We start from the raw sequence: 22,516 nt of genomic DNA, 5'->3' as shown, positions 1-22,516 counted from the left end.
TAGCTCTTAAGAATTTTGGTAGAAATATGAAAAAAGAACTTAAAACTAATACAACGCCATTGAATCTATATTGTGCTAAAGGTAGGGAAATATCTGGCAAAAAGTTTTTCTCTGGCAAAAACATTCACTATACTGCTAATAAGTAGAAGGAATGAGATTCATATAAAAATTAGCCAGTTATCAACACATTGAACATAAATGCGTAGTTAAACTTAGTACTCATTGCCTTGTAATCTTAAATCTAGCATTGAAACTTCTATCTAAGGTCATTCTATCATAGTTAAAAATGAGTTCCTAAGCAGTTAAGAGTAGGAAATGGCAGGGGTGCCTGGATGGCTCAGCCAGTTAAGCATCTGACTTCAGCTCAGGTCATCATCTCAGGGTTCATGATTCGAGCCCCATTTAGGGCTGTTAGCACAGAGCCTACATCAGATCCTCTGCACCCCCCCCCTTCCCTCCCCTGCTCTCTCTCTCTCTCTTAAAAAAATAAATAGGGGCATCTGTGTGGCTCAGTCAGTTAAGCGTCTGACTTCAACTTAGGTCATGACCTAGCAGTCTGTGAGTTCAAGCCCCTCATCAGGCTCTGTGAAAACAGCTCAGAGCCTGGGGCCTATTTCAGATTCTGTGTCTCCCTCTCTCCCTGCCCCTTCCCTGCTTGCTCTCTCTCACTCTCTGTCTCAAAAATAATAAACATTAAACAAAGTTAAGAGTACGAAATGGCAGATATCAAGAACAGAGATTAGCAGAAAGGAGGTAAGGGTAAGGAAACAGAAAGAAGTAGAAGAGAAACCTTCCATCTGAGTACTTCCTAGCCAAGTGGACACTTTTTGGCATATCATGCTTAGTACAGTGTTACTTTTTTTAGCGTTCATGAGCAAATAAGCCTAGGTAGGAGATATTTCAACTTTGTCACCATCATCAGTTACTACCACTACTATCAAAGAAAAAAACAACCAGAAAATTACTCCAAACCTTCTAAATGAAAATAAATTTCTTTCTTAATGAAGGTAATTTTCTTAGCAATAATTAACTTCAAATCCAATAAAAAAATGTTTAAACCAGAATAGGACTGGGTAAAATATTACAAAATATTTTTTTAATTAGTTGGATGGAGTGCTTGGCCAAACTCCTATAATTTTGGAATACTGTTTTTCCAAAAGAGAAAAGTAATAATTATCTGATGTAATTGAAGGTTTGCATCACAAAAAGTGCAATGTGAGTCACACCATCTTAAGTAAAACATTTCTGTATGTATTTCCCTAAAATAGCTTCGGCAATGTAACATGTCCATTCTACATATTTAATTGGCTCCTGTCAGGCCTCATACAGCGCATGACAACATGTATGACATACAGAAATTCATATCGCAAAAAAACAGCTTTTAATTTCCCATGAGGATGAGTGGGTTGTTTCTCATGTGGACAGTGTCCCAACTTTTATAGACAACTCGATCAGCTAGAAAGATGACCATTTGGTATATCTGTTTTCTAGTCCTTGAATTTTTGTAGGTTGGCTTTCTTTATATCTCTTTCCTCTACATACTCTTTTATTTTCTTCAACCCTATTTCAACATTTTAATATTTTACAAACACACATTTCATTATCGTAGTTTAATAATTAAAACCAGAACTGGTGTCGTGCCCAATTAATGTGCCCTGGTAGCATGCCCATTAGTTTTTCCATTAGTGAATTCAACAATACTAATGGGATTACTAGCATGGGATGCTAATTGGGCGTGACATAAGAAACTGGCTTACTTCTTAGCATACCCTTGCTAATGATGAAATTAATGAGCATTTTATTAAATGCTGTCTCATCAAAGTGTACTTAGTTAGCGTTAAAATTGTTACAAACGATGCTGCATTCTAAAGATCAGGTGTCTGAGTAAGTGGTTCTTCATGTTATGTTTGGCAACAATTTGAAGCATTAACAGTTCTCTACATCAGAAATTACATTCACTGGAGACAAATTCGAGTACATAACATAGAGCTTCGGGATGCCAAATTTGCTTTATACTTGGAAGAACTTAGCATATTATTCTTTTGTGATCATTTGAAAATTATACTCCCCGACCAATGTTAAGAGAGTAATTCTACGATCGATCCTAGTATCATAGCATGCAGTTTATTCTTTCCATTTGGAAAACATCAGACATGTTAAATAAATGCCATTCACACTTGTTTGCAGCTTTCTTCTAATGAAATCAGAATGTTATGTGAATTTCTTCTTAACATCACTGAACATAAAACATTTAAATGATTCCCACAAGTCATTATTGGCCAATAAAATATCATTTAATCAGGTATATACAAATAGAAATTAATAAAATAAAGAATGGGAGATAATAGCTGGTAGAGACTTAGCCAAAAAATACAGCAATTAAGAATCGGAGGAACTTTACTGTGAATCTTCACAATAATTCCAGGTGTTCGGTTCAAAATATGCGAACACATATCCAATTTTAAATATTATGAAGAATCTTTCCTCCTACCCCAAATACTTATTCACAGAATGCATTTGATCATTGAAAGAAAAGCAAATAAGTTTTTACACCAATAGCCTCTCTGTAGGATTACACTGTTATATAAGGAATTCATGACTTAAGTTTATTAACATATTTCTAAAAACACACACAATAACTTCAAGTTGTTTTGAAACGATGTGCTAGACAGCAGTGACTTTAAGTTACTATAAAAGGCTCTTTTCACAATTCAAATTTAACTCTTTTGAATGGATTCAGGAAAGTAACTTAAAAATAATCATCACTTAAAGTCAAAGTTTCTAACAAACTGAGAAATTAAGACAAATAAGAACTAAATTGTTAAATGATCATTAAAGAGCTGGAAATTGTATCCTAGAAAATGGGTAATTTTCTTCAATTATAAGTATACTTTCCCACAGTTATTCAGTCAGTCAGTCAAACTGTCAACAGATATTTATTTATTGAGCCTTTTAAGGACTTAGCCGCAGGGATATGTTTCAGGACAAAGCAGAAAGACTTTGCCCTCACCGGTCTATACAGTCTGATACCAAAGATACGTTAAGCAAGTAACTACTTGTCTGATGAGTACAATAAGGTGTTCATTAGATAATCTTATCTCATATAAAGACAAAGGACAGAGAACTGGCAAAATATAAATAATTTGAACATCAATGGGAAGCATATAAAACTCCTAACTTCTTTAAATCTGGGATACCTCTAACTTTCTACAGACAGCTGTATTCCATATTCTGTCCTAAAAACAGAACAAACAATGGAAGAACATTCAAGATTTTCTCCATTCCTCTGGTTCAACAATTCTTGGTCTGAAAATATGTACAGCCTTCATTAAAAAGTTAGCAGATATGTCTACTTAACCTGCATTAGAGTATAAATTCCCCAGTAGTGGGGAAGGATACAGCCTCTGCTAGCTGGAGCTCACTGTTTCATACATAGATGGCATCAGTCCCAAGACCATTTAGTGTAATATATCTGATTACACTTTCTCGAGTACATCCTAAGGTAATCCTGCTCAACTGATACCTTATTTTCTTTTTAATAAATTCATTGTCACTTTCCTGAAAATGCAGGCAACTTTTGCCTTATGGAGAGATACTATTATTTCAGATAAAAAAATCACTTGCCAGGCATCATTAAACCCTTCCATCCCCCTGTTCCTCCAACTTTTGGCCATACCAATTTGATTAATACTTGGCTGGCACCTACCAACTTTTTATACAGGTTAGGATTTGAGTATAGAGAGTAGGGACAGAGCAGCTGGAAAGGTAATGACAGCAATGAGTGCTCTAAGTAATTATCTGAGGGAGAAGGGAAAGGGACAGAAATTATTGGCAATGTTCTGTGAATGCTTCCCTGAACTCTGCTATTGTCTCTTACACTGGACTATCTGATCACTGAAAAGGCAATGACAACGATGAGACAGAATTTTTTTGGCAGCCATTCTCAGGATCATAATGACAATCCTGTGGCTGAGTGGAGTTAACTCGTTTACCCTCCTGTTCTGCAGCATGTTAAGGTACCACATTCTCCCCAAAGGGAAACAACACTGTCCAAAGAGGTGGCAGTCGTGCTTCAGGTCTGGTGAAATCATTTTTGGATTAATTCTGCAAAGACTTTGCCCCACATGTTTGGAGTGCGTGTGTGTACAAGTGTGTGTGCCCGCATGTATGCGTATGGTACTGGATACCGGCGATGAACAACCTAGGCCAGTATCTGGTTGCAAATGTAGCTCTGGGATGTGCATGGTCATCTAGAATCACACAGACACTGCGATGGACATTCATGAAGGACATGGCCAACTGTAAGTGCAAGGCAGCATGAAGCCACCATAGGACATCTCTCCGAGTACTGTTCCCTCCCTGCCCTCTCCGACTTGGGCAGAGACTCTGTTCTCCAACTGGGGGAGAAGAGGCCCAGATGAGCAACGGGAAGTAGGGAATGGCATCGCATTCATTTCTCACCACTGTGCTCCAGTGCATAACTGCATAACACAGTGCCGGGAGTACAAAAGTTGTGTAACCAAATGGCATTGAATGAAATAAAGTAAATCCAGGGCCAGTGTCATCACTAAATTATTGTGTGACCCTAGTTAAACCACTTCCTCTAAAGCTGGGATGAAAACAATACCTACCTCAAGTGGCCACTTCAAGAATGAAGTCAGATAATTAATGTGAACCCACTTTGTATACTTTCAAAGCTCTATGACTAAGCGGTTACACAATTAAGGTTTTTCTCTATCTGGCATCTTCTCAAATATTCCCGGATATTAATAGGTTGAGGAAAGAAACACAGAGCCAGATTTTTCTTTCTCATTGACATTCTTCTATTTTACCGTACTGTTTTCCTCTCTTTTCATGATTTTTGTTGATTTTTACCATCTAGCATTTAGTCTCTCTTTTCACCTTGTTAATTTGGATGTTCTGGGAACATCTTCATTTTATCAATAATTAATGTCTTTTTCACAGCATTTAAAATACAACATTCTTGCCTATCCATTTTATGAAAATAAGACACCAACGCGATCTATCCCCCTACTGCCTTCTCCACTAGGTTGATACCTTTAGAAACTTTTAAATCACTCATCTTTCCCTCTCCTTCAACTTTCGGTAATTTTAGCACCAAACAACTATTAGAGGTGTCTTTGTTTGTCCGCTTTGCCTTTGCCACGTGTCTCCTCTATTTCAAAGATTCTTTGGCAGGTGTAAAACACATTTCTAGTCACTCTGTTATTAAATATTTAAGGTGAACTTAGTATTGCCAGGTTTAATATTCACCACTGCTTTTCCTCTTTAGAGTTCAGGCTTTTTTCCTTTCCTTTTGGTTAGAAGCCAAAAGGCTTGATATATTTCCTTCCAATACGGCACATGGATGGTATTTTATCTGAGTCTCCGGGTATTTAACAAGCATTATTCTTTCATGTTAAAAAGCAGTATAATACTGGAGTTAAAAATCATGGTCTTTGGAGGTGGATTGCCAGGGTTTCAGTCCTGGCTTCATCACCGATTAGTTGGATGATGCCAGGGAAATTAATTTAACTGTGGCTCAGATTGTATTTTTACTTGTAAAGTGGGATTACGAGTATCCACATCAGAGTTGTGGTATTTAAATGTCTGTGTGCATGTGCGTGCGTGTGTGTGTGTGTGTGTGTGTACACATTGTGTGAACACTTACAGTAATGCCTGGCACATAGAGATCCTATAGAGGCAATAGTTTGCTTAATCTTGATTAAAACTTCATCAGTCCTTTCAATAAATTTATAATCCATTATTTATTAAAAGGATATCCTCTCCTACTTTATATTCCATTATTTTCTCTCATCCTTTGTATCCTTTTTATCGTCCAGGTGTTTTTTGTTCTCCTTTTGAATTTCTTCTTAGTAGTCTCCACCTTTTTAAATCTTGTTACATATTTTGACCTGCTAATCTGAGGCTCAGAAGTATCTTCTTTCTAATTAAATCTACTTAAAGTTCTCAAATGATAAATAATATTTTCAGTTCTGTAATTGAATCAACTTCAGCATGCTGGTTGTTGTATTTTCGTTCCCAATTGCCATCTGCCTGGCCTTCTGAGACAGCTGCTTCTTCTCCCGTTCTCTCTGGCTGCTGGATCTGCTTATGTGTGATGCTATTTCTTCTTTGCTCACTCACTGCCCACCTATGGACACCCCTTAGGAAACTGCAATTCTACAGGACACATAGAAGTCCTTGCGCCTGAGGACCTATCAAGTACTGGCCCTGTAGTTATCAGATCCCCATTGAAACACCAGGCAGAAAACTTTCTTCCTTGGTTTTTCCAGCTGCCAACTCATGGCTCTTCCAACATCCTGAAACACCAAGGGCCCACCCTGCATCTTGAGGCCCCTGAAAGGAGCCTGGCATGATGCTCAAATACATCTAGTCCAGCAGGCCCTGCCTTTCCTCTCCAAGGTGTGTGGGTGTTCGGGATGTATTAAGAGGTGATCCTCCCCCGGAGCTCTTGGCCCATGCCTTAGATCAGGGAGGAAAAGTCATGCCAGCTTTACAGTGTAATGTAAAACATTTATTTGGCAAGCATAATTTATGACTTAGATCAGCAGTTTTAAGTTGAAAACCTGAGGAAACAGAAAGTAAAACATCTTTTACAAAGTTTTACTCATTTCTCAATTACTCACAGGCCCAATACAGTGCCTAATGTCAAATTCCTACCAATATTTGTTTAACTAAAGGGAAGACAGTTGTCTTCCCTTGCTTCCCTTGTCTTCCCTTCCCAATGCTTTCCCATTGCCCTTAGGAAAAGTTTATATCTTCGCATTTGCTTACAAGGCCCTACATGACTTGGTTTCCACCCAGCTTTTCAACCTCACACTTTTCTCTTTGTTTCATCCCTCAGCCATCTTGGATTCATCTCAATGTATACAATGTCATGTTCTTATGTACCTCGGGCACTTAAGATTTGCTATTTGCTCTGCCTGGAAATTATATTCCCAGTGCCTTCCTCGATCTTTCATTAGTATCTCCTATGTCCTGTCCCACCTCAAACACACATCTTCCTGAACAGACATATGCTCTTGTTCTGACCGACTTTTCCTCATTGTTTTGCATCTCAGTTAAATACCACATTTTCAGAGAAGATTGACAACTCAGCAAAGAAAGCCCTTTTATTTTATGCTCCCATAATGCTTAGCATTTTTTACTTCTCTTTCTTAATATACATGAATACTTTAAATTAGTTTTTTCAGTGTATCCTCCTCAGACTGTTTCATAAGGGCATGGTCACATTTAACTTTAAAACTATTTCAGTCTGCAACACCCAGCATTATACTACCTGATAGGCCCTTAAATAGTTGTTGGCAAAAAAAGGAGGCATGGAGAGAGGAAGGAAGGAAAGAAGGAAGGAAGAAAGAGTCGGGGGAGACAGAGAGAAAGAGGGAGAGAGGAGGAAGAGAGAAAGTGGAAGAATAAAGGGTGATATAATTTTGCTTACAAGGAAAATAACCAGCCTTTTCGAATTTACATAAAACTTTTCCCTTTATGATAAGACAGCATATGGTTGTTAAGCATGTAGACTCTCAGTCAGACTATGTGGTTTGAAAGTCAGCTCTGCTATTTCAGCTGTGGGAGAGTCATCACCACCATGGTAGGTTTCATTTTCTCCATTGGTAAAGTGGGGCTAATAATAGTACTTACCTCCAAGCTTTTGGTGAGGATTCAGTGTGAAAATACAAGCGCTTACCTCAGTACCTGGCACCTAGGACACTCTCAGAAATATCAAGTCTTATGACTACTCATTTACCTGAGGATCGAAAAGAAAATAAGGACGTCCATTCTTCAACTGAAGTGCAAAATACTCTTCCTGATTGCCAGGTGATGCAGCAAAGACAATCAAACCTTCAGGCACCCTTGTTCGAAAACTGGCCTTAATGCCTGGAGACAAGTGCAATCAGCAAATCAGTGCTGGGGTTTTGTTGATTCTTTCTGATAAACGTACATTTACTTTCATTATTATTTATGATGCAGTGAGTACAGTCAGGGAATTATACACAGCAATGGACTGGTCCTAGCCATTTGGTTTTAAATACAACCTATTATGAATGCCAACCTGTTCTTGGAGACTCAAGCCTGCACTCCCACTAATCAATATATAATGTACTTTAAATTTATGCAAAACTCATCAACATATAAAGACATGTTGTCAACCCAAAACTGGATATTCAGAGTATCAACGTGAAAATATTATCAGAGCCATAAAAATAAATGGGTTTTTGACATGAATGAAAGGACCACAGGGCACCTCATTTAAAATGCTTATATTTAAAGAATCAATCTAGTAATAGAAGCTAAGAACTGGAAAGACCTGCTATGAAGCAGCCCAGAGAGCTAATTTTCTGAAACAGGATCCTGTAACCAAATGGTCTACAGCCTTTAAAAGTTCAGGGTCTCCTTCACCCTTCAGATAACCTATGAGCACTGCCCTTGACACAGAGTGCTCTTGTCTCACAGGAATTTCCCCAGCTCTGGAAGCAGGGGAAGCTTGTGATGGTCTCATAAACTGTCTTCCCACTACCCTACATGGTCCCAACTCCATTCAATCTGGAATCCCACTCACTTACAGCACTCTTCCTGTGTATCACACACTTCATGTTTTGAAAGTGGCAAAGAAGTTTAAGAGGTGCAGTCTTTGTTCTCAAAGAGTTTCCAGTTTAGTTGGAAATTAAAACAAAAAATGTATGTGTCTTAACAGGCAAATCGTACAAGGAGAATAAGAGGTCAAGAACTTATGTAAGAATCAAATACCAGCTTGAGATCACAATATTAAATAATTAGTGAAACTGATTTGAGTAGTAATACAGTCAACCATAACTATGGAAGTTTGAAGGAGAGAAAGCCCCCTTCAGGCTGGGCTGGTAACCAAATTTCTTACATAGATGGGGTTTTAATTGGGGATCAACAGACTGCACCTGCTGCAGGAGCCCTGTCAGACTCATCTTTCCACCCATTCATCCCATGATGGCTAGGTGCACTTATTAAATATTTTGAGAGTCTGGAGGAGGAGAAATGAGAGGGGGTGCATCAGAGGTAAGGGGGAAGTTTTAGCATAGTTGTGGAGACAGGGAAGCAGAAGTCATTTCGTGAGTATTGTATTATCATTTTTTAACTATGCATCAATGGAACATTCACATTAACTGAGTACTCTGCTACACAGTAAAAAAGAAAAAAAACTAACAAGCCAGTGCCTGACATTAACTTAACTTCTAGCTAAGAAAACAGACAAAACAAAATCCAGTAATGAGGTGTGATAAGTGATACAGACATATTTATAAGACATAATTTGATTCAAAAGGATTGAGGCAGGTTTTACAGAAAATATGATGCTTGAAATTGTTTTCAGAAAGTAGAAAGGACTTTAGGGGAAACCTCAAAGGGCTAGAGGTGTGGAAAGTATTAAAGAATGTTGGATGTGAGGGAGTTCAGATGAATCTGGAAAGACGGGCAAGACCACATCTTAGCCTATCTGCCATAGACTATCTAGCTTGAGAAGCTTGGGTAGAAGACAAAGATGAAAAGGCAGGTTGTGTGATAAGTATCTTTAGAGTGAAGTTTTTTTAAACACTTTAACAGCAAAGGCAATCCTGGAATATGGGCTTCAGACTTTCCCAAGAGGCAACTCAAATTTTTCCCAGCCTTCTTAGCTTCTGCATCTTCAGCTTCCAGGTTTTTTTGTGCTTTGGCCCTTTGAAACATATTTGTCCTACGCATTTTGATATTACATTGCCTCATATTCCGATTCTCTTCCTCCTAGCTTCTAGGACATTATTATGTCCTTGTTAGACTTATACCTGGTCTCTCCCAGTGTCTCTCTGACTCCACAAAATAAGATTCTTGGTCCCAACAAATCACTCTTCGGTGTTCAAATTCATTTGAATCCTTGCTACTAGTTCATCTCTCGTACTAAATTTACTTAGCTAAATTCCAGATTGGAATTTACCCTATAGACTAAAGGAAGGTATTAAACCTTGGGTGCAGAAAGGGAATAGGGTGCTCAAAGTCAGGATTAAGGCAACCAAACTAATGGGGGGATATGTGAAAGATACAGATAATTTAGCCACAGAGGAACCAGTTAGGATATCACTATGCTTTGGGGGAATAAGATGATAAAATTTTTAATTAAGAACTGACAAGTAACTAAATGGGTTGAAAGGAAAACTCTGTATATTTTAGAAGAAACTCATTAAGACATGTTGATATGAGGTGATGATGTGGGACTACATGGTGAATCCTTTTCATCAATCACTGGAGGGAAAAAGCATCATTATTAACAGAAATAGAAAGGTCAGGTAAAGAAGAAAATATGGGGTTGAGGACATAAGTTCAGTTTGGGGTACAATGCATTTATATTAGTTATGTTAAAACCTATCCATCATTTAGAAACAAGAAACTAAATCTTAGAAAAGAAGATGAGTCTAGAAAAATAAATTGGCAAACACCTGTCAAGAATCCATATCTCCTGGAGGCAGAATATAGAGAAAGAAGAACCACCTTTAGGGGAAATGCCCCACATTTAGAAAAGAAAAAAAAAACAAATAAAAGAAATGAAACAAAAAGAAAAGAAACAATAATAAAGTCAGAACAATGATGATAATACTGTAAAACAGAAGCCTAGATAAGAGAACGTTAAGAAGGCAAAGTTCGTTAACCATGTGACACTTCCTGTAAGCCCAGAATAATTACACCTCAAGAAAAGATTACAAAGCTGATACTTACTAATCATTAGACATAATCATTTTCAGTAGAACGTAATGGTCCAGAGCCCAAACTACTGGGTGATAAGAATTGAGAGAATGGATGAATAAGTAATGTATATACAACACTCATCACAAAAATCTGATAAAGAAGGAAATGGGAGGCAAAGAAATAAATTACTTGGGTACACCAATCAAGTTAAAGGAGGAGACACCTGCCAGCAAAAGCACAGACTTGGTCAAAGTGTGGTCGACAGTGTGACTAGAGAACAGTTCTATCTCTACCAACTCTTCTCCTCTTAAGCTTCTCTCCTTCGGGTCTAGAGTAGTTCTCTCCAACAGATATCTTACCTTCTTGTTATTGTTTTTCAAATTTTATATGTGACATCAAATACTATAATTAAAACTACTACTTTAAAATTAAACACATGGCAGCATTTGGGTGGCTCGGTAGGTTAAGCGTCAGACTCCATCTCTGGTCAGGTCATGACCTTATGGTTCATGAGATTGAGACCTGTGTGGGGCTCTGCACTGACATCACGGAGCCTGCTTGGGATTCTCTCTCTCCCTCTCTCCCTCTCTCCCTCTCTCTTTGCCTATCTCTCTCTCTCTCCCTCTCTCTCTCTCTCTCCCTCTCTCTCTCTCTCTCTCTCTCTGCCCTTCTCTCTCTCTCTCTGTCTCTTTCTCTCAAAATAAATAGATGAACTTAAAAAATAAATAAAAAATTAAACAGATGAAGGTGATTTCATACAAATAGCTACAATTCAGGACATGAAGATGACAAAATTCTCTATTACTGTACTGGTGGCATCTATGTGGCAATAGACAGGAGAGCAACAGTAAGGATTTGAATGAGGGAAGAAATTAATTGATCTGGAAATACAATTACTTGTTCCTAACTGATAGGAAATGTATTAAATGGAATGGAATCAGAGTAAGAATTACAGGAATATTTAGCCAAGTTATACTTGGGAATAAGTCAACTAATATTACACGCTGTTCATGGGATATAAAAGTGCATGTGTTTTTCAGATACAGCATTTGATTTATAGATTTTACACTTGTGTAACAAAGAAATGCACTTTTAGCCCAACTAAAATATAATACTTTACACCAATGAAAGAAAATTTCCTATGAGAAGAGAGGATTTAGTGTAATAAAGGGTAATTTGATTTGAGGATGTATGATCAACTTTCCCCTAGGTTTTCAAATAACTCAGTGTTGTCATTTTTTCCCATACATTAGAAAGATAATGAATTTTTTGCATGTATTCTAGGAAGAAATGATCAATGCACTCATCCACTGAAACTTCATGTTCTTGATAATATTGCCATAGACATAGATAAATCGTATCCTCTGAGCCCAAAGTCTTAAATCCTGTAATCAATTTTAAATAAACTAAATTCACATATAAATGTATTTGCATGTAAAAATAACAATATAATAATTTATAAAATATTTCAAAGAAAATGTTATTGAGTTTGCCATGAGACAGAATAATAAAATGCCTAATTGTTCAAAATCATCACCCTTCCTTTTCCTGTAAGAAGATTATTTTTTGTATGACCCCATCCATTGATTTTAGGCTCAGCCATGTGCCTTTTGTTGGGCAAAGGAATGGAAACAGACATGTGGCACCCTGAGAGAGCAGAAGTTTTTTGTTTTGTTTTGTTGTAATTTTTTTAATGTTTATTCATTCTCAAGAGAGAGAGACAGACAGAGCAAGAGCAGGAGAGGGAGATAGAGAGGGAGACACAGAATTCAAAGCAGCCTCCAGGCTCTGAGCTGTCAGAAAGAGCTCAACACGGGGCTCGAACTCATGAGCAGTGAGATCATGACCTGAACCGAAGTCGGACGCTTAACCAACTAAGCGACCCAGGTGCCCCAAGAGCAGAAGTTTGAAATATAGATATGTGATTGAACTTGACCCTTCTTCCCCTATGCCTCATGCATGGGTTTTCATCCTGTCCCAAGAATAAGAAGACATTGGGCCAGAACCAAGTGGTACCAAAGGAATTTTTACTTTAAAGCTTTGTGTTAAGGAGCAATGCTGACTCAAATGAATAGAAGGGTAAGAAACATACATTTCACCCTTGCCTAAAATTTAGATTTTGATTTTAAAAAAAGAGAGGACATATTCTAAAGTTCAATATTTTTTGTTTCAAGTATCTGGATAAATAATACAGCATTCTTCTATCTCAATATTTATTCGTTCACTCCAGAAACATTTAAGGAAGGCATACTTTGTGCAGCTCTTTGGATACACAGATGTATAAAATACACGTTTTATAAAATAAAATGGTGTAACATTTTAAAAAATCTAAAAATCCAAGATCTAGATAGAAATACTTAACTTTTATGCAAATATGTTTTATAACTTTAAATATTTAATCATAAAAGCAATACAGTTACAGGGCCATGGAATAGGCAAAGAGTTCTTAAATAATAAGGCAAAACTATAATAGAAAGGGAAAGGTGATAAATTATCCTATGTTAGAAATAAAAACTCTTGTCTAACAAAAGGCATGAATGGGAAAGTGAAAAGGCAACTAACATAGTAGGAGAAGATATTTGCACTACATACTTGTGATAACAGATACATATCTAGAATACATCCTACAAATGCACAAGAAAAAGACAACCAACCCATTAGAAAATTGGGGGCAAATAGATTTTCAAGAAAGATTATAGCCAAGGGACCAATCAACAAAGAAAAGATGCTCAGGATCACTAGTCATCAGAGAAATGCAAAACAAAATGCAGTACCGCTAAACATCCACCAATATGGCTGAAATGAAATAGAAAATACAGGGGCACCTTGGTGGCTCAGTCGGTTAAGCTTGACTTTGATTCAGGTCATGATCTCACAGTTCATGAGTTTGAGCCCCACATCAGGCTTTGCACTGATAACACAGAGCCTGCTTTGGATTCTCTGTCTTCATCTCTCTCTGCCCCTCCCCTGCTGGCCCTTGCTTTCTCTCTCTCCTCTCTCTCTCTCTCTCTCTCTCTCTCTCTCTCTCTCTCTCTCTCTCTCTCTCACACACACACACACACATAAATAAACATTAAAAAATTAAATTAAAAAAAAAGAAAATACAAAGTGTAGCCAAAAGGTAGAGTAACTGGAACGCTCACAAACTACTAGTGGGAGTATAAATTGATACAACCACTTTGAAAAACTGGCACTATTTATACATTATCCGTATGTCTTCTAAATATATGCACACCACGTGATCTAGCTATTCCACTCCAAGGTATATATCCCCCAAAATTCATAGGTTCAGGAAGATATACAAGTACATTTATACTTGTATAGTGGTGGTATAATGAATTACTTTTCATTATACCATCAAACTGGAATGTGTACAAATGCCCATCAACTACAGAAAGGATAAAGAGATGGGATACAGTACAGCACTGAAAGTGAACAAACCAAGCTACATTCAACTGCATGCATAAATCTCACAAACACGACATTCTGGAAAAAATACTAGGTAGAGTAGAATGCACACTGCGTAATCTCAACTATATCAAGTTTAAAACCAAGCAAATTAAATCAGTGGTGTCGGACATCAGGATAACGGTAGTCCTGGTTGTGACGTAGAACAGCTCTGCATAATGCAGAGCTTCTGGGGGCCCTGAAGATGGTTTATTTAATAACCTGGGTGCTGGATATGCAGGGCTAGTCAGTTTTTGAAATCCATCAACTTGTACACTTATGATTTTTGCACTTTATATACGTTAAACTTCAATACAGAAGTTTGCCAAAAATTAATAAATAATAGTTACATAAAATTCAAACACTATAGAATTATAGAAGCTAAAAGTGAAAGTTCTCTGTAGTCCTACCTGCCATCATCAGAGAAACCACTGCCAACAATTTGGCAAATTTTTTCTCAGAATTTTTTACACACAAACTCTTGCGTTTAGCACACACACAAAGGTCATTGTTTATTTGTTTTCTCCTTACTGAAATTGGAGTATATCACACATTCTATTCTACATGTTTCAAAAATACTTTTTAATATATATTGTATATATTGGAGGTGTACATAATATGATATACATATACATAGTAAAATGATTACTATAGTCAAGCTAATTAACATATCATACGTTCACATAGTTATCATTTTTGTGTGCGTGATGAGTACATTTCAAATTACTCTCTTAGCGCCTTTCCAGTGTTCAATACAGTATTATTAAGTAGAGTCATCATACCTACACGTTAGATCTCTTATTCATCCTAAATAAACCCAACTTTGCACCCTTTGACCAATATTTCCCTAGCTTCTGGTAACCACCATCCTACTCTGTTTTTATGCGTTTGAGGGATTTCTTTGTTTGTTTGTTGTTTTGCTTCTTATTCACATACAAGTGAGACCTTATAGTATGTGTCTTTCTCTGTGTGGCTTATTTCACTCAGCATAATATCCTTCAGCTTCATCCATGTTGTCACAAATAGTAGGATTTCTTTTTACGTGGCTGAATAATATTCCATTACATATATACATGTATGTATGTGTGTGTATGTGTGTGTATAGCATTTTCTTTATCCATTCATCCATTGATGGACGCTTGGGTTGTTTCCATATCTTAGCTATTGTGAGCAATGCTTCTGGTAAGTTTTTTTCACTTATTAACATATAGCAGATATCTTTCCACATCAGCTGACAACAATATATAGTCATTTCTCCAATGACTAAATACATTTACCATGGTTTATTTTATAATTTTATCATAGATAGCATTTAGTTAGTTTCTCATTTTTTATAGCAAAGGTATTACTGTGACAAACATTTTTTTTTGCATTTTTTTTTTTAAATTTATTTTGAGAGAGACAGAGACAGTGCAAGGGGAAGAAGAACAGAGAGAGAGGGAGAGAGAGAATTCCAAGCAGTGTGAAGCCTTCCAGCGCAGAGCCCGATGAACCCACAAAGCGATTGAACCCATGAAGCTGTGAGATCATGACCTGAGCCAAAAGCAAGAGCTGAACTCTCAACTGCCTGAGCCACCCAGGTGCCCCTTTTTTTCTTGCATTTTTAAACTCTAAGATAATGTCCAGTTGATAAGAGTAAATATTTAAAAATTAAAAATTGTATAAATATTGCTCCATCTATCACCTCTCACAACTAATAATTAATTCAGATACTTTTCCATAGTGTGAATGACCATTTCCCCAGACTCTGGCCGACAATAAACAGTTCAAAATCTGAGATGCAAAGAATGGGAACTCAGTGTTGTTTTTTGCACTTTACTGTATATATGCTAAATTTCATTTTTTTATGTTATTAGTGATGATGAGATTTTTCAGATTTTCATATATATTTTCATAAATATATATATGTCAGCCATAAAAAATAGCCATACATTTTTTTAGGAGCTATACACACCAATATCCTTTGCCCAACTTCAAAGACTTCATTTTATTTGTTTCTACTTAATATACTTGAGTTCTGTACACATTTTGAATCATTCTGTGTTATGAATCATCATTCTCTGTCTCCTGAATTATTGTGGTTGTTTCCCCTAAATGATCTTCCTTTTTCCATCCTTGCTCCATGACTACCTCTTCCAACCAACCAACACACACACACACACACACACACACACACACACACACACACACACACACTATGGTCTATTCCAAAATAATAGCTGGAGTGATCCCATCAAAAGGCAATGCTGGTCATGTCCCTCCTCCTTTTGGTACTCGCCAAAGGCTTCCTGTCTTACACTAAGTAAAAGCCAAAGTCATCACAGTAGTCTATAACATCCTAAATAATCCAGTTTCCACTACATCTTTCATTTCCTATTATGCTTCCTCTCCCTTTTTCCACTCTTGCTACCTCAATAATTGTTCTTCCTCTCTACCTGGGAATATCTTTCCCAGGCATCTCTGCATGGTTTTCCATCTCATCTTCTATGGGTCTTTTTTTTCCAGTCCAACTTCACTAAGAAGTCATCATGACTGGTCTACTAACAATTCTAACCCTCCTCCGCTTTACCTGTTGCCATAATGCCATTCATCAACGCCAGCCTTCCCTCCATTTTTATCATTTATTTACTTCATATTTTCATCCCCTAAAATGGAAGCCCAGAAGAGTACCTGCTTTTTTTCTAAGACCTCAATAAATTTTGTGGAATATTTGATGTTGATACTTTATATAAATATTTCAAATATTTCCTCCCAGTTTGTTCTATACCTTTTACCTCTAGGTTGTCTTTTTTTTTTTTAACAATCCCGTGGGCTAAAATGAAAAGATTAAAAATTTTAAAGTATGCATTTCTTCGGGAATTCATTCTTTAATTAGAAAATATTTCACTACCCACAAAATAACAAAAAGTAGTCTGCAATATTTTCTTCCCGCATATTCATGATATTTTTTTTGACATATAAAATTTTAGTCTTGATGATTTCACTTCCCATTGGACAATGCTGACAGCCTAATAAAAATCTTTCCATAGTTCCTCGAAAAACAATTCTAATCAAGAAAGGGATCAAATATAAAGCCACCCATACCCCAACCTACAGAGTCACTAGAAAATGGAGAATACTAAAAACATGAACATGTGAGTTGGGGAAACGAACATTTTAAACTGGTGGAGCCAGCACCAGAGTTCACACTGGAATCAATAGTAAGATAGACAATGAACAGAAACATAGAAAATCATCCCCTGAAAGTCAGTCCCTCCCTGAGTGAAAAAAAAAAAAAAAGAGAATAGGATTTGAGCCTGTTGGATCAACACTGGCTACCAGGAAATCCAAAGAATGAGGCACAAGATAGGGCCCAGGAAAAGAAAGGGCAGTTTGTCAAATGCACTGTTTCTGGGGAAGAGCAGGGTCACCTGAAGGGGCCATATTTCTTAAAATCAAAGAAGGAACCAAAAGGAAATTAAGAATTCAACAGACACAAAAGAGGTTTCATAAAATCAGAAAATACACAAACCACCCACAGAAAGCACCAACAATCAAAGAAACCATCTTTCACTGAAACAACAGGATATGTCTCTCCTGAAGCAAGAAACCTACCAAATGACCACAAACCTCCATCCCACTGGCATACCCTTGTTATTGCAGAATAAGGATATTGCAAGACACTTAAAGATGATTGGAAATTATCAAGTAATATCCATATAAAGCTACTGTAAGAGTGACAACAAAAACATTTTAACCCAATGAAAATTCTTCTCTCCAAAATCCAAGCAGAAGGAGATAAGGAAACTGTAATACTACTTCCCAGCATGAATGACAGAGCTTCCAGAAAACATTTGCAGGTATGGAAAAAAAAACCATTCTATCAGAATTTCAGCATCTCAGAACCCACATGGATATGTAGAATATGCAAAGAAAAATCTACAACTCATTAATAAAAAGTCAAACAATCCCTTGAAACATGGACAAACACTTATACAGACACTTGACAAAAAAAACCCCACAAAACAAAAAACAAAAAACAAAACCCTGATATGCAAACAACAAAGGATTACAAGAAAGATGCTCAATTCATCAATCACTAGGGAAATGCAACATCAACTCTCACCAGAATGAATGGCTAAAATTAAAAATACTAAATTCTGCACTCACTAGAGAATGGCTAAAATTAAATTTTAAAATTAAAAAAAATCAAAATTCCAGTAAGCACGATGCAGTTGGAACTCTCTTGTATTGCTGTTGTAAGTTTAGGATGAAAACAGCGTTTTGAAAACCAGTGTAGCATTTTCTTACTAAGTTAAGCATGTACTTAGACTATGACCCATTCTATGGCTTGCCTTTTTATTTTCTTAGAATCTTCTGAAAAAGTTGAATTTGCCCTTTTTTAATTGATAATGCTATTTGTATCCATCATCAAGATATTTTCTCATTTTTCATCTGTAAGTTTTTGTAATTTTAGTTTTTACTTTTAGCTCTATGATCCCATCTAATTTAATCTGCACGTATGATGTAAGGTAGGAGTCAAGCTTCATTTGTTTCCACACCACTCTATACTATACAATACCATTTGTTGAAAAGACTGTACTTTCCCCATCGAATTGCCTTAACTCCATCAAATTTCATGGACACTGAAAGTTTGAGTTTACTTCTAATCTATTTGCGAGTACTTAAACAAATACTACCAAGTCTTGATAATTGTGGTTTTATTGTAAATCTTGGAATCAGATAGCATTAACTCTACCACATTTATTATGCTTTATTCAATATTGTTTTGGAATATTTTAGACATTTGGGTTTCCTTTTTAACTTGTAGAATGAACTTGAGAATTTCTTCAAAAAAGTTTACTGTAATTTTGAATGGAATTAAGTTAAATCTACAGATTGACTTGAAAGGGAATGGCTTTTATAACAAAATTTTGTTTTATAACAATATTTTATTTTTCAATCACAATTATGGCAAATATTTACTCACTTAGGTTTCCTTTAATTTTCCTAAGTTATGTTTTATAGTTTTGAGTGTAGAATTTTCCATTTAGTTTAATTTTTTAAGTATATTGTTTTGAATTTTCCTTTAAATGCCATTTCACAGTTTTAATAGTTTATTACTAGTATATTTGATTCATTTTATTTATATTGAATTTCTATACTGCAACCTTTCTGGATTTGTCTTATTCTAGTTCTTGTTTAGAGATTAAACATACATATATAATCATGGCAACTATAAATAAAGAGATTTTTCTTTTCCTTTCCAATATTTATGCCTTTTATTATATTTTATTGCTTCATTGCAGTGGCTGAGACCACCAGTAAAATTTGAATGCTGACTTGATTCCTATCTTAAAAGCAAAGCATGTAAAATTTCACTATTATACATATTAGCTGTAGGGTCTTTATAGCAGTCATTTATCTAATTGAGAAAAATTCCTAAGTTTGCTAAAAGTTTTCATTACAAGTAGGTGTTAAATTTTGTCAGATGCTTTTTACATCTGTTGAGATGATTTGCTATTTGTTCTAATTCCTCTATTAATGTGGTGAACCATATTGATTGAATTTTAAAAATAATCCAGAATCCCTTACCATTCTGGCCTTCACCTCCCAATAATGTTACAAGCCAACTTTGGGCTTTGTTATCTGTTTCTACTTCACTGATATCTGCTATTATCTCAACTATCTTCATATTTCTTATTATTTGGGCTTAATTTATTCTCTTGTTTGTGTTACAAAGAAACTCGGGAACGCTTAAATCTTTTTCTTGTGAGATAATCACTTAACCTATACATTTCCCTCTGAACACTATCTTAGCTGCATTCCAAAAGCTGATACGCTGTACTTTTGTTAACTTTAAAATTTTCAATTTTTAAAATTTCCCTTGTGATTTTTTTTTTTGACTCATGGGTTATTTAGAAATGAGTTAATTTTAAATATTTAGAAATGTCCTAGATATCATTCAAATTGATTTCTAATCTAATTCCATGTGGTCAGAGAATATACTCTATGAGTTCAATCCTTTGAAATTTATTGAAACTTCTTTATGGCCCAGTTTATACTTTCCATGTTTATTTGAAAAGGATGAGTATTTTGCAGTTTTGGACCTAGTGTTCAATAAATGCCATTTAAGTTTGTTGGTAACGTTATTTTTTCTATATTGTTACAAATTTAAAAACTCTTCTTCCACTGATTAAGAAATCATTTACAAATCTTCAAATGGGGGTGCTGAATTTGTCTATTTTTTCCTCTGTTTTGTTTCATATATTTTGCTTCATATATTCTGAAACTCTGTTATTACATACAAATACACTTAAGATATTTTCTTCTTGAAGGATTGACTATTATGGTGAAATATTTTTATTTCTGGTAAAACTACTAGTCTTGAAGATACTTTGATATAAATATTGCCACTACCATTTTCTTATAAAAAGTCTTTTAGGTTCATTTTTCCATCCTTTTACTTTGAACCCATTTGTTATTTTATATTTAAACTGCACCTCTTTTAAACACTATGTATTTGAATCTTGACCTTTTAGTCACTCTGATAACTTTTGCCTTATGATTGGTGTGTTTGGAACATTTATATTCAATGTAGTTATCAATAAGCTTAAATTTAAGTTTACCATCTTACTATTTGTCTTTCTTCTTATTATTCTATTTATTTTTATTTTTTTGCATTTCTTCTTTATTCTTTTATTGTGACTCCTCTACCTTGTTTTGGATTAGTGGAGTTATTTTAACATGCCATTTTATTTCTTTCCTCATTTCTTTAGCTAAACTTTTTTAAATGGTTACTCTAAGGGACCACCATATGCACTCTTAACTTAGAATATTCTACCACAAATTAATATTATATCACCTCATATACAAGATCTCTGTACTTCTATATACCATCTTCCAATCTTTGCTGCTACTTTTGTCATGAATTTACTTTTATGTATGTGTGAAATGCAGCATATATTTATATTTTTGCTTTTGCCACTCAAATATCATTTAAAAAATTAAGAAAAAATTTTCTACTTACTCACTTATTTTAGTTTTACTCACCCTTTATTCTTTCATCAGATTTGAGTTTGTATCTGATATTTTAGCATTTGCTGCAGTTCAGAACTATTCATGAAGTATTAACTCAGTTACTGTTTATCTTAAAATGTCTCCCAACTTCATATTTCAATAATATTTTCACTGAATAAAGAATTCAAGTTGGCTTTTTTTGTTGTTGTTTTCAAAGATATTCTATTACCTCTGAAATGTGTTAGCCATGATTATTCTTTTCATTATATCTATGTGTTGTCTTGTTTCCTTTGTTTACTTTTTTAAAAAATCTTTTGTTTTCAGTAATTTAACTGTAATATACCTAAGATGTGGCTCTCATTGTATTTATCCTGCTTGGAACTCCCTAAGCTTCTCTGATCTGTAGGTTGCTGTTTTATAAAATTTGAAGATTTACCAATAATTATTTCCACCAACATTTTTTCTGCTCATTTTTCTTTCTTTTCTTCCTAAAACCCTCCCCTCTATGTATGTTAGAACTCTTGATATTGTCCCACAGGTTACTGATCCTCTGTTTATTTTTTCAATCTTTTTTTCATATTTTTTATTTCATAATTATCTGTGTTTCAATTTACTAATATTCTGTTCTACGCTATCTGCTGTGAAGCTCATCCAATAACGATTGTTGTATAATTTTACTTCTTAAATGTAGCTTTTATTTTGTTCCTTTTTAGAACTAACATTTCTTCGAAAATATTCTTCATCTATTATATGCAGCTTTACTTTAAATTCTTTTAAATATTTATAATATTAGCTATAATTTTTTTGCATTCCAATTTCAATAATTTGGTCACCTGAGGATATACCTCTGCTGACTGTGTTGAACTGAAATTGGGCTCTAATTAGACTGAATTCGCCTGAGATGAGCCTCTCTAGCAATGACTGGTGATGCCACTTTTTTTTTTTTTATTTTTTTTTTAACATTTATTCATCCCTGAAAGGCAGAGAGAGACAGAGCGCGCATGGGGGAGGGGCAGAGAGGGAGACACAGAAACAGAAGCAGGCTCCAGGCTCCGAGCTATCAGCACAGAGCCCGATGCGGGGCTCGAACTCATGGACCGCGAGATCACGACCCGAGCTGAAGTCGGCCACTTAACCGACTGAGCCACCCAGGCGCCCCATCACCGTTTTGATCTTACCTGTATTTAAGCTGGCAAAAGATTGGGTTGAAATTATAGATATTTTGGGCTCATTTTTAGATTACATTCCTTCATAATTCCAGCATCCAATCACTGCAAGAATTCCTAAGAGTCCATTTCTAGGCCCTCTTCAACAGGGACTTTCTGGGCAAAATATGAGTTAGACAATAGTGGGAATTGGG

The 22,516-nt window shown here is 35.7% G+C and overlaps 1 protein-coding gene across 3 annotated transcripts in view; it reads right to left on the bottom strand.

The window, feature by feature from the left end:
- Window positions 1–22,516, bottom strand: part of USH2A (usherin) — a 739,062-nt gene that overhangs the window by 438,887 nt on the left and 277,659 nt on the right. For all 3 annotated transcript variants that reach the window (XM_019465619.2, XM_053908979.1, XM_053908980.1), the window contains exon 22: window positions 7,772–7,902. In XM_019465619.2, the coding sequence (XP_019321164.2) occupies window positions 7,772–7,902 (131 nt within the window). The remainder of the gene's footprint in view (window positions 1–7,771; window positions 7,903–22,516) is intronic.

This window comes from Panthera pardus, unplaced genomic scaffold (genome assembly GCF_024362965.1).
Source record: "Panthera pardus isolate Hobbes unplaced genomic scaffold, ASM2436296v1 HiC_scaffold_21, whole genome shotgun sequence".
Classification (NCBI taxonomy): Eukaryota; Metazoa; Chordata; class Mammalia; order Carnivora; family Felidae; genus Panthera; species Panthera pardus.
The sequence above is the reverse complement of the archived record's forward strand: the minus strand, read 5'-3'. Positions and strand labels throughout refer to the sequence as shown.